General features: G+C 37.4%; 1 protein-coding gene across 1 annotated transcript; it reads right to left on the reverse strand.

Annotated features, from left to right (window-relative positions):
- Positions 1 to 875: 875 nt before the first annotated feature.
- On the reverse strand, positions 876 to 10,634 carry LOC149007113 (AP-1 complex subunit mu-2). Its single transcript, XM_089165337.1, has 11 exons — positions 10,215 to 10,634; positions 9,766 to 9,909; positions 9,563 to 9,625; positions 9,256 to 9,432; positions 9,069 to 9,172; positions 6,403 to 6,510; positions 6,177 to 6,273; positions 5,991 to 6,088; positions 5,726 to 5,867; positions 5,446 to 5,568; positions 876 to 1,447 (listed from the first exon to the last, which is right to left on the reverse strand). The coding sequence occupies exons 1-11, from the start codon at positions 10,341 to 10,343 to the stop codon at positions 1,349 to 1,351; spliced, it is 1,284 nt and encodes a 427-aa protein (XP_089021463.1). The 5' UTR covers positions 10,344 to 10,634; the 3' UTR covers positions 876 to 1,348.
- Positions 10,635 to 12,614: the final 1,980 nt, after the last annotated feature.

The raw sequence follows: 12,614 nt of genomic DNA on the forward strand, positions 1-12,614 counted from the left end.
GGTTGGGATTATTTGGATCCAAAGTGGTGCAATCCTCAGTAGATTATAGGAAGGCTGTAACAATGATAGACACTAATAGTAACCAAAGTAATATTAATCCTTTTTTTTTTGTATAAAAAAAAAGTGGTGCAATTCTAGCTGGGGGCCACGGGTGCATCGCCACATAGGCCCATATTCACGACATTTATTGTGCCAAGTGCATTCCCGCTTAAAGAAGATGTCAAAGAGGAGTCTGGATTGTCTCCCCCAACAACTGTTGACCACGAATTACAGGGAGAGCCACAGGGCTAAGGTGCTAGATTTTTTTTTAATATTTTGTTATTTTTTACATGTGGACCCCGCATAAATTGTGGTTGTAAGGCCGTGGGAGAGATTATCCACACTTGTGAGGAGAATCTCAATGCGCCAAACTTGGAACTTGTGAGGAGAACCCCAATGCGCCAAACTTGGAAAGTTGGAAGCAATTAACTATAACATGATGGTTACATTTTAAGGTTTGGTTGGAAGAGGAAGTAAAGGGAAGACCAACAAGGGAGAAAAACCCTTTAATATCAATTTTTTTTTTTTTGAATGCGAAGAGTTTATATATAAGGTGAGGGGAATATTACTAATATAGTGCCACCGGATGGGTGCAAACCCAAGACCTCACCTCTCCGTGAGAGGTTGGGTTTTTAACCGCTTTAATAAGTATATAATCTACATTTAATTTTTATTTACTTATTAAAATCAAAGGAAAATACATATAAAGTGAAATTTGATTACTAAATATGGAAAGATATACAATTAATTATAGAATCACGTAAAGTAATAAATACAATTGATCAAGAATGTTTCTATTTTAAGTAAAATTTCCTTTTACATCCCTTAAATTCCCCTTGAAATGAGATAAACCCTTGGATACGGTGACACTTGAACCTAACCGTCAGAAGAAGGGTCAAAATTTTGCATTGGTCTGGTGGGATCACAAACTCAAAGCACTACAAGGACTTCCTGATACCATGAACCATTGAGCACATTATAAAGCCCCATTAAAACAGCGTTGGAAATGTTACAAATGCTGAATGCAAATCAATAAGAACTTGGCCCTCCTTTCATTTCTAACAAAAATTTCTTAATTCTTGCAAAAATGGATGAATAAACATTTTTGGGTAGCCATTGCACCCTTACAAACTGTTACATGAACACAACCACCAAAAAGAGAAAGAAGACAACAACTAGAACAAGCTCATGCAGAAGATACCACGGGCACTGAACAGGGTCCCTAAAATCATGTGCAACCCTTCTTTCTTTGATAATATCAGCCCAGAATATACGTTGCTTGGTCAGAAAGCAGCAACAGGTAGGCCTTTCAAATAAGTCTCAGCTCGTATTCGCCAGCCATTGTAATGTATCTCACCCAAGGAAGAGCCTGGTAACCACTCTTCTCAATAATCTTCAGGTAACGGACCTACAAGAACGTATGCCCATCAGAGAATGTTAACAGAGAAACCCCATCCCTACACACTGGGTACAAAGTTCTACCAAAAAAGGGGACAAAGACATGATATATACCACCCACTCATAGCAGTTAGAAAAAAAAAAATTGAAAGAGAGAACGCAAGCATGCAACTCTCACCCCTCAACACCAAAATGGCCTGTCAGCCATCAAACAGATGGTATACGAATATTTTATACATACAAAGTTTGGAGCAGACGTATTCTTATACGAAATGCAGAGAGAGTGTGGCTCATGTCCCATTGTATTACAGGTGGGACTGGTAAGTATGAGAAAAGAAAACCTAGCACTTGAGACTGGCACAGCTACTTCTGAAACAGAGTGATATCATTCTTTCAGTTTAGCATTGAAACAACTTCTGGTTGATGAACCGAGGAAAGTACAGAGGCCTCCCATTTCAAAATGAATATTTAATAGATACCTCAAACAGCTGCAGTCAAAGCAGCAAAGGGTACTATCAATTATCATTCCTATATAGAGGTAACAAACTGTCATCCATCCCGATAGTGTTTAAAATGGATCCTGGACACAACAACTCAGCCTTTCCAACTAGGTCCTGTCAGCTACATACATGGATCCCTTGCCAGCCAATCAGCTCTGCTGGTCATCAAATTATAGTGACACAAGACACATGATTTCTCCAAATATATTAAACCATCTTTTGAGGATCTACAAAAAATTTTGCAACTAACAAAGATCATAATACTGACCAGCATCAGGTAATATTCTAGGTATAAGATCTTCCAACAGCCAATTCAGCAAGAACTGAATCAGTGCCAGATTGGGATATGATATCCCACAAGGAAGCATGCCTCAAGGATGTAATTACTTCAGGGCTAAGTTTGAGGTTGTATCAGTCGCTGCAGACGGAGAAATACAGAGGACACCAAATTCACCATGCATCCACATTGCTAGAGTTGTCAAGACAGAGAACCATAATGGTGGCCAGACATCTTGACACCTAAGCGACAATTACTGTGGCCCCCTTATATTGTAGTACAATTACTACCTTATCCCCTATACTTTTTAAAATTATAAATCCAACCTTAGGCTTTGCCTGTAATTACTAATGCCCCCTACCATTAAGCTCTATCAGTTAAGCAATGACATGGCATCTTTGATTTATTTAAAAACCAAAAATAACCCTAAGTTTTATATTAATTATTTACACTTTATATTAAATTACATTACTATCCTTAGTAATTAGAGAAAATTAACCCTAAACTATTGTGCTTAATCATCTACTTCTCATATTAAATTAAAAATAAATAAATAAAATAAAAAACCTCGTCTTCTTCTCTTACCCGGTTTATTAAAGCAAAAAAAGTTCTTTTTCCTCTTCATCTCAGTGACCTGAATCCAACTCCTCCTTTCCTCTCCATAACCAAAAATCAAGATCCCAATACAAGCCAATAAAGAATGGTCTCAGTGTTGTTTGAAATTGTTAGTTTTCAGAATTCAACAAAAAAGAAGAGACGATAGAAATTCAATGAACAGAACTTCCAAGGATGTTATCAATTTCATTTTTCAGTTTGATCTATTATCTTTTTTTTTGGGTTAATGATTTAACCTCTGGTGCTCTCGTCTCTATTGCTTCCCAAAAGTGGAGGATTGGTTCCTGCTGGTCGGCTCATTTTCTTTTTTAAACAAAACTGCAAAATATCAAGAAATGAAAAGCAGAACTAGAATGGCCAACAAATTGTCCCAGCCAAAGGTCCAAAGCAAAATGGGTGATCCATCCATCATTTTTTCACTATTTCTTTTCGGAGTTGCTGGACTCTGAGTTGAGTTTGGTTGTTTTGTGTTGCGGAGGAAGATAGAAGAGAAGGAAGATAGAAGAGAATGAAGACGGGAAGAGAGGAGAAAACAAATTTGGAAGAGAGAACTTTTTTTTATTTTGATTTAATTCAAGCCCTCAGTTGGGACAAGGCTTATTGTTGTTGTTGTTGTTGTTGTTGTTAATTCAAGCCCTCAGATCTTACTTTGTCCTCCATCCATAAGGAACTAGATGGAAATTGACACGATAGATGGCAAACAAGTTGTTGTTATTGTTTTTATGAGGATAATATTGTCTTTTGGTTTCTTAATTCCAGAAGGGTAAAATAGACATTAAACATCTAACCGGAACAGTCACTTGACACCGTTAGAAGTGAGGGGGGCAATAGTAATTTCATAAATAACAGGGTCCCTACTAAAGTTAAAATATAGGGGGGCAACAGTAATTATCCCATATAAATATATAGTATGTGGCAAAACCAAGCAGGATAAAGTAAGGAATAAGCATATAATAGATGTTCTGGGAGTGACCGTGATCAGCTACAAGCTCTAAGAATGTTAGTTTAGGAAGTTTGATCATGTGCAACAAAGGCCCAGGGTTGCCCCAGTTAGGAGGAGCAATCTAGTCTCAATTGAAGGGGGCTAAAAGAGTTAGGAGCAGACCTTAAATGACCATAGCTGAGGTTAGGAAGAATGACATGCATAGTTTCAGTACTGTACCAAGTATGATCTCAGACAGAGCCTAATGGATGGAAAGGGTCCCCATTGTCAACGTCATGTAGCTCAGTTTCCCCTGATTTTCTGGGCTATCCTCTCCCTTTTGTTTCAACTCCCAGTGAACATTTTTCATTTCACTCTTGGCATATCTTTTCTTCATTTGATGGAAGGATTCATGCAGCTGACCCATTAAGTTCGGATGCGGCTGAATAATTGTTGTTGGAGTTGTTGTAAGAGGTCTAAATACATGCGTATGAGTGCCTAAACATAAGGTACAAATGAGAACAAATGAATTTTATAAGTGGAGGGCAAGATAATAATGTTTTGGGTACAGGTGCTTGATCATAAGGGATGACCGAATGCCCTGGACCTCACAGGAGTGGTCCCAGGCACAATGCCTCAACAGCATTGCACATGATCGGAAAAACTTAAGCAATACCTCCATCTTCATTTAGCATAAGCTAATGTGCAGTCCTATTCTAAAATCTAAAACTCCACATTAGTACCCCAACCCTACAGAAAATATGACTTGATCCTATGATGAAAGAATAAAAAACTATAATAAAATAAATTTCTAAATAATAACTAGAGAACATATAAATGACTGCTACCCAGCATAGCCTCTAGCCCTCACCAGTTATTTAAAAATAAAAAAGCCCCCAGTGGAATTCAGGTTTCTAACTTCCACCCAGCTTTTTACTAAAATAACAAATCTACTGATAAAGGGGCAGGCCTTGGTGCAATAGTCGGTGGACCATAATTATACCCTGAGGTCAAGGAATTGAGACAGCCTCTCAGCAACAATTGTTTGGGTAAGGCTGCATAAGAAAATTGCCAACCCCCCCCCCCCCCAGTTTGATTCTCAACTGTACCCTTGCTAATTTTTTATTCTCTCTTGTGGCTTCAGAATTCCAATCAAGTAATTTTATATGAGGCAGAAAGGGTGGCATTCTAAACCACCCATATTTGGCACCTAAGCCCCCAAGCAAATTGGCGGTCTTCACTCTTCACCTCCAATGCCCTCAGTTGTGTAAATTGAAAGATTTTAGTTCAGACCCTTTTTTATCATTCAGACCCTCTAAATTTTTCAAGGGTTGGGAGAGGCAAGAACAAGTCTTCCTTTTTATACTAATAAATAACTAGCCATGTAAGCGAGAAGCTGTGGTAAGGGGACAAAACAGAACCATTAAAAAAATAATAATAAATCTACTCAAATTCACAGAAAACCTTCTTTCAAATTTTTTAACCAGAGTACAGATATTACTAAATGCTGTAATTACAAGATTCAAATAAAACTGCTATTGCCTGCCCTTGCCTTTGCTTTGGGCACTGCATTCAGTAATATGCTTTTGAGGGTAATAAGTTTTTTTTTGTCAACTTAAAGCATCTAACACTACAAGCCACACAAGCAACAAATTGTCATTACCATAATAAAGAGAGAATAACACAAGGCCCACCTGTATTCCTGAGACTGTGAAATATGGTATCTCAAACTTCAGGCGGATAGGAGCCTTTCTCTCTGGAATACCTTCTTCAGCAGTTATACTGGGAAGCCTAAATTCTGCCCTTAACATGTACTCCTGCAACATACACAAACAATGTTAGCGTGCTTCTAAAATTGTGAGCACACGGACAAGAACATGCATGGCCAAGCCCATCAACAGTTATTAATTAGAAAACGTTAAAACCAGGAATCTATAATTGTTGACTGGATACGGTTAGGAAAAGGATTTGCACCTTGCCACCAGGAAAAGATTTTATTTTCCAGACCAATGCATCGTTTTCAGGAGCATAAGCCGCAGAACCCATAGAAGTTCGAACATCAGGATTTGTTGCATCAGCTGGCACTGGCAGCTCAATTTCAACATTTGTTGCAGTGCTGTGCAAGTAAACCATTAAACAGATTCAAATTTCCCCTCATTTGTCATCATAATCAACCCTGTGACTGGGGAAGCTATTGATGAGGTTAACCAATTGGTCATAACCAAACTGAAGTACATACCTACGCTCTTTGAACTGGCTCCGGGCTTTTACCATGATTTCTATACGACTTTTTGAATGCCTTTCTACTTGAGCTTCCACCCAGACCAATGGCTTTACCTGCCCATAAAGCACTCTTATCTAGCTCAATGGATACAACAACTGGCCCAAATGGGTCCACATAATAGCAGGGAAGCATGGTATAAACCTGAGTACTGAGCCTATATGTCATTAGATCAAAAGCTCCATCTGGTGGAATGAAAGATATTGTCCTATCATTTTCAAATCGGGCCAAACGCACACACCTAGACCAGAAGTGAGCTGTTAGAATACAAAGTAATAGTGAGAAAGTCACAGAATGGATGAATTACTAATACACCAAGCTCTTCCGAACAGCTGCCAACAGAGTACAGTAAAGATAAAGAGGCACATACTGGTGAAATTTGATATCATCCAGATCAATGGCTTTTCCCTTTGTCGTTCTACCTTGAGCTTCCAATAATACTCTGTCATTGAGCCCAAGCTTACATTCAGGCATACCACTGCAACAGATGTAGCTTAGTTAGTCCATAAAGTTCTTGAATTCATATTCTTCCAAAGCAAACATTTACTCAGAAAAAGGAACCTAAAGGGCAAAGGAAGAAAGCTTAAAACATCTAGCTATTATCTTAGCACCATAAGCCCAAAGGCTCAAAACACAACCAAAAAGGAAAGATGAACAAGAAGAATCTGATTGTTTGAAAGAGCATCAAAGCATTATTCCAATACACTGTAATGTCAGATTGGATGGAAATAACTAACATTTATATCACGATAGAGGACATACCCATGAAAGATTGAGAACCATGTTAACCCAAACAAAGCACCACAATGCATATAAACCAGAAAACACATCTATGCTCCCTTAAGGTGATAAAAAAAAGGCAACAATGATAGCACTATAGATAGACCAATATTAATACTCTTTTGTCTAACCCTCTAACTTAGGAGAAATGGCATAACCTTGTCTCTTTCCGCCTGTGTTTTCTGTTTTCTGTTTTCTGCTCTATGCTATCCGAACAGTGAATCATGGCCTCTGTAAACTTTAGGACAATTGAATGACCATAAGATGTTACCCAAGCAGCATACTTATCCCATTATGAAATCCAAGTTAAACAACATAAACCTTTTCCAAACTTAATGGATCACACAAGGTCAAAAACAAAGTAAAAAAAAGAAGAGTATTGTCTAATTCGTTCTATGTTTCAGACCTAATTGGAAGGGTATTGTCTAGCATCTTGCAAATTTTGGTTTTCATATACATAACTTTCTTAACCTATTTATCAATTTATCTACATTGCATATCTAAAGATTTTTTATTTTTTTAATGAGACTTTAGTCACTTATTGATCTAACTGAACTTTTCCTATTCATTTCCTTCAGTTACTTAAGCAAAATTAAGGATGCGACTTTGTGTACTTGCTACCAAAGGCTTACTGAGATTTCAAAGATAACTTGTGGGTTCTTATACATTCATAGTTAAGGAATGTTTCTTATAGATTTATATATAAAATATCATCTAACCATGAAGTCCATATAAGCCAATAATTTACAATTTTTATGATTAACTATATTAGTTATCTGGCCTTGTACATCCTTTAAATTGCTAAACACATGGTTCTGTTAGTAGCTCCCCCCCACCCGTTCTCTTGTACCCATTTGTGGTATTCATTTGGAATCAATGTGCTTCAAATTTGCAGATCCACAATCTCTCTTCCCAAGAAGTGGAAAATAAACATATTGGTCTTCCAGGAGACTTAATCAAATTCCCCAGATTCACAGACAGTATCTCCTCCTGGATATCATGTTCCTAATACTACAAGAGACAACAATACAACATGGAAACGAGAGATGGTTTTGGGGTTACAAAGCTTCACTTAGAGAAACAGAGAAGGTGCAGGGAAGCCAATTCTTGATGCCAAGAATAACAAGCATTTGATGCATGTTTTACCCGGAGATCCCATTGTTCTTGGCAACCAAGCTCCATTTTGAGTTCTCCCAAAACTCTGTGTCTCCAACAAGTTGTTATTAGTTATTAAATGGATCTCTTTCCTTTTCAATCTTCACAAATCCCCCTATGTTTTGCTCTCCTTCCCCATTCCCATTGCAATACCCCTTTCCATAATTCATAATTTCCCTTCCCTATGCATTTGTCCTCCTTCCCCTCCTCTTCCTCATTTCTTCTTCTTCTCCTCCTCCTCTTCCTCCTCCAGCTATCTCTGGTTTCTGGCTTATTTTTTCCCAATCGCATGATGGTGACATGGGTCCATCACGTTAACACATGTTTTTTATGGAATCAGATGAGTTGTCCTGAATGACAAATACACTTCCACCCTCTTTCAATCTGAATAGCCCACCAGTTGACCAATCCCAATTCTTAATACTTTATGGTGGGGTAGAGGTTGGACTTTAATACCAATGTCAGATAAAGTCTCGCGTGGTTTTTACTTTTAATTTTTCATGTAGCCCAGTATTTTCTAGAACTATGTAATGCTCTGTCCAAATCACTACCATTATTCTGTTATTCATCACAACAATGAAAAAGTGAGATCTCTTACAATATGAACAACTATAATAAATTCTATTATCAAGTTACTCTGCTAAAGCCAATGAAGAATTACTCTGCTAAAGCCAATGAGAATGTCAACTTTAATATTGTTGTCACTCCTAATACTTTACGACTTTCTTGTGACTTCTGATATTCAACCATGTAGTGTATATATTCTAATTTTTTTTTTTTCTTCTTTCCTTTGTTCCTGGTTTCCTTAAACCAAGGCAAAGCATATGACACAGCCCTTTCTTTGCCATTCAGGAGATAAACTAGAAAGGCTAATACCGTAAAAGGAATGTCTAGTCATGGAACAGTCAGGATAAATGGAGGACTCATAATCATATCACTTGAAAATGGGTAGATTTATTCATTATTTAAATGCCATTTACCCTGAGAGTTACAGATGTCATTAATTATAAGTTTTTACACATGATCCTCCAATGATCAACACTTGGTGAACCATAAGCAAATCTAATGAAAAGAAATAGTATGGTGGATCAACAAACACACCTCAGATACGTCCGCATCTTTAATGCGCCGACAACATCTGACCGGATAATTTGCCCATTGCTGTTGACAAGTATATTGACACTTTCCACCACATCCAAGAACACCTGTTCAGACAAGAAAATAAGTTCTTGTTAGGTACCATCTTGCATTTTAAAGTAAGACAGAACTCCCTTAGTGACAAACCTACTTCATTCTTCTTGTATCGAATCCCTTCACTGCGCCAAGAAACAGCATTTGTTACAGCCATGGGAGGCCGCTGGGTGACTTCCATCCTGTAAGCATCAGTCTTGATGAACTCACTCAGAATTTTAGCTTCTGTATACTGAGGGTAACCAAAGTCCATCATTTCATCCAGTAACTCATACTGCCAAAACCGCACCACATCAGAATGCCCTTACAAAGAATATAGACCACGATGGTTTCATATACATCTTTACTTAAGTGCTTTCAACGAGAGCAAGCAACCTATTATAATAATTCAGACATCCTCTTACCACAACCACAAAATTATCTCTTAGTGATTCCTCTTCTAACTCTTCAAAGTAATGCTTGAACACCTGCCACAATATAATCATATGACTCAGAACACCAGAATGTAAGGCAAAAAAGGCAAACCCAGTGTAGTAATTTTAAACTCCCTCTCATTTACAGAATCCACGAAACCGATAGCATGGCAACATAATCATCAAGATCTTACATTGACTACTCGGTGTAGAAAGAGAATATGACTAGCAGCATTGCAATTCTGCCTCGATGCCGTCATTAGGTAGACATTGTTGTGTTGTATGAACATGTAAGAAACACCATTATCGTACACGACTGGATCTTGAGACTGATCTCCCTGGAGTGGATCAACAGAAAACAAATGAAACATGACCGCGTTTAGTTCAGTTACTACCTTTCTAGCTTCTGAAAGGGGTTGAAGGTACCAAAATCTCTCGATACTGGAAAAATATAAACTGAATAACGCAAATCAAATCCACAATACAGCTATACTTGGAAAGTACAAGCAAAATATATATACAAACTAAAAATGATAATAATTAGTATTCAGAGTTGGAATTTGAAGAAGATACTCTCCAGATCCAATCGCAACAAATACACCAACAGAAACCCTAGGTCAATTGGATTTGCACATCGGCTCACCTCTTTCTCAATGAACTTCGTGAAGAATCGTTCCGCCTGAACTGCGGAGACATCGCCTCTGTAATCACGCCAGACCAAAACGCGGCCTTTAATGTCCAGAAGGAAGAGCGCCGAGGCGGCGCCCGCCATCGATCGGAGATTGAGGAGATCAGATCAGGATCGCACAGGGGATCTGGATTTCCAAATGTCAACAAATAAACAAGAATCGAACAACATCTCTAATATTTTTCAGACTGTTTCTTTGAATTTCTTGGGGAAGTCAAGCATGACTAAGCATCGCAATTGAGATGTTGGGATAAACTCGGCTTCGATCCCGGTGTCTGAAACGAAAATGCTTCGACTTCAAAGCTGAGATGTACCAGAAGGTGGTCTCGAGCGTTAGTATAATCGCCTGCTATTTACAATTTCTCGCGTCCAGCTCAACCCTGGTCCCCTGGTCCCACTAACACTTCGCGGCTAAAGTTACTGGTAATTCTTATCAATTTGAACCGAAATCCGCTAAATCGAGCCGATCGGACCGGCCGCTATGAACCGTATACGATTTAATTTCCTCTAATGTTAATTATCCGAGATTGTAGAGGGGGCGGGGGGGGCGGTGCACAGCGAGCCACCGAGGGCGAAGGAGAAGCTCAGCGCAAGAGAAGGATTACCGGGGCGAGGGGGAGATGATTGAAGCGAGATCGATTGTTTGCAACTACAATGTTCTTGAAGACAAGATTCAAACCCCTGGTTGTGTGGACAATTTGAAATGGGATATTAAGTACTTAGCTATAAAATTTGTAGGTTGCAAATTTATTTTCTCTCCAAGGGAGACAGCCGACTCACAAGCGCCCCACCGGGGGACCGCCATTCCACTACCCTCGGATATATCTCCTTTTGTTTCATTTGAATGAAATGTGGTTTACCAAAAAAAAAAAAAAAATATCACTTCTGGGTTATTCAATTTATCAATTACACCCTTATAAGATATATCCATACCTATTTACATAAACAATATAAAATTTTCAAATTGACATAACAAACCTTATGCTCAATTCATTTCTTTGTCTTACTCTACTGTCTACAGCTTCTTATTCTCTTAACCATAAATTTTCACTAAAATTTGGAATATATGGTTCATTGATATTCACCTTTAAACTTTGAATAAGGGATGAAAATGGATAAATAAAAGTTAACTAAATCTAATGGTTCTAGTAATAATTAGTAACCTAGGGAGTGGCATTAAGATTAGAGGATAATTTAGGAGGCGGTATTTGAAATTTCCTTAAAATAAAGGGGGAAAATAAATGGACAAAGATAGAAATTATAGGATTTGCAACACATGATTTTACCATATGATTTTGAACCTGCATGTTAATTACAACATCTAATTATTCCTTAATCTCTCCTGGATTATAATGGGTTTGAATTTGAGGTGAACTTAAAAAAGGGAAATATCAAATAACAAATGGAAAAAGGGCACACACCTAAATTGTTGGTAGTCATCACGTCAAATGGATTTGGTAGAACAAGGACTAAAAGATGAACTCAGGGTAGCAATAATATAGTTTGAAACCGAGTTGAAGTCAGGGGCTTCTGTTTCTTTTTATAAATTTAAAAACTTAAAATCCTTATATATAAAATATAAAATTTATATTTACCAATACAATATGAGCTAAATGGTCTTTTTAGTTTATAATCAATAGAGAAAAATTTAATAGTGGATAACTTGGATTTTTGAAAAATGTGAATTGTTGGCAGTTCTTACTTTAGTGTACCGTCAATAATTACCGTGAAAGAAAAAAATATTTAATACTTAATAATGACCCCATAGGAGTCAAATCGTGGAGAGGATACCTAGAATCTCCCATACAACCCCCCGTTTGGTCAAAACTTTGTTCCATTTCAACCATATCGTATGATAAAAGACAAACTTATTCCTATATTTTGAGATAAACAAGTAAGAACCCACATCCCAAAAGGAAGGACTCCTTTGATAACTCATCAAGTGTTTATATTTTGAGAAATAATATTTAAATATTTTTATCATAGGCGTTTGATAGAACTTGCTGATGAAAACAAAAACAATATCAATGGATATCTCATATCTCATTATAGTAACCAAAGACATAAACTAAATAATAAGGATCTCTTTAAAAAATACAAGGATTGGGGGTTTCGTCAAAGATTGAGAAGATGGAAAAGATGAAGAATGGATTTCCGATATAGTTAAGGTTGAAGAAACAATGAGAGTGTTCTATCGCAATATGAGAGTCTCTCTCTACTTAAAACAAACATGAGAGGGTTTTAATAGATTCCTATATGTTTAGGATGTCAAATTCCACCCTCTTTAAATATGTTTTACTTGAACATAACTTATATCATGAATTTATGTTGCATGAAGCACCACCAAAAAAAAAA

The sequence above is a fragment of the Hakea prostrata genome, chromosome 8 (genome assembly GCF_041222555.1).
Source record: "Hakea prostrata isolate BN-2017 chromosome 8, UWA_Hpros_2, whole genome shotgun sequence".
Taxonomy (NCBI): Eukaryota; Viridiplantae; Streptophyta; class Magnoliopsida; order Proteales; family Proteaceae; genus Hakea; species Hakea prostrata.

Coding starts and splice junctions, on each gene's coding strand:
- LOC149007113 (XM_089165337.1), bottom strand. CDS start 10,343: ATGGCGGGCGCCGCCTCGGCGCTCTTCCTTCTGGACATTAAAGGCCGC. Junction 9,433..9,562: donor GAGATAATTTTGTGGTTGTG/GTAAGAGGATGT, acceptor CGGTTTTGGCAG/TATGAGTTACTGGATGAAAT. Junction 1,448..5,445: donor TCACAGTCTCAGGAATACAG/GTGGGCCTTGTG, acceptor ACGTTCTTGTAG/GTCCGTTACCTGAAGATTAT.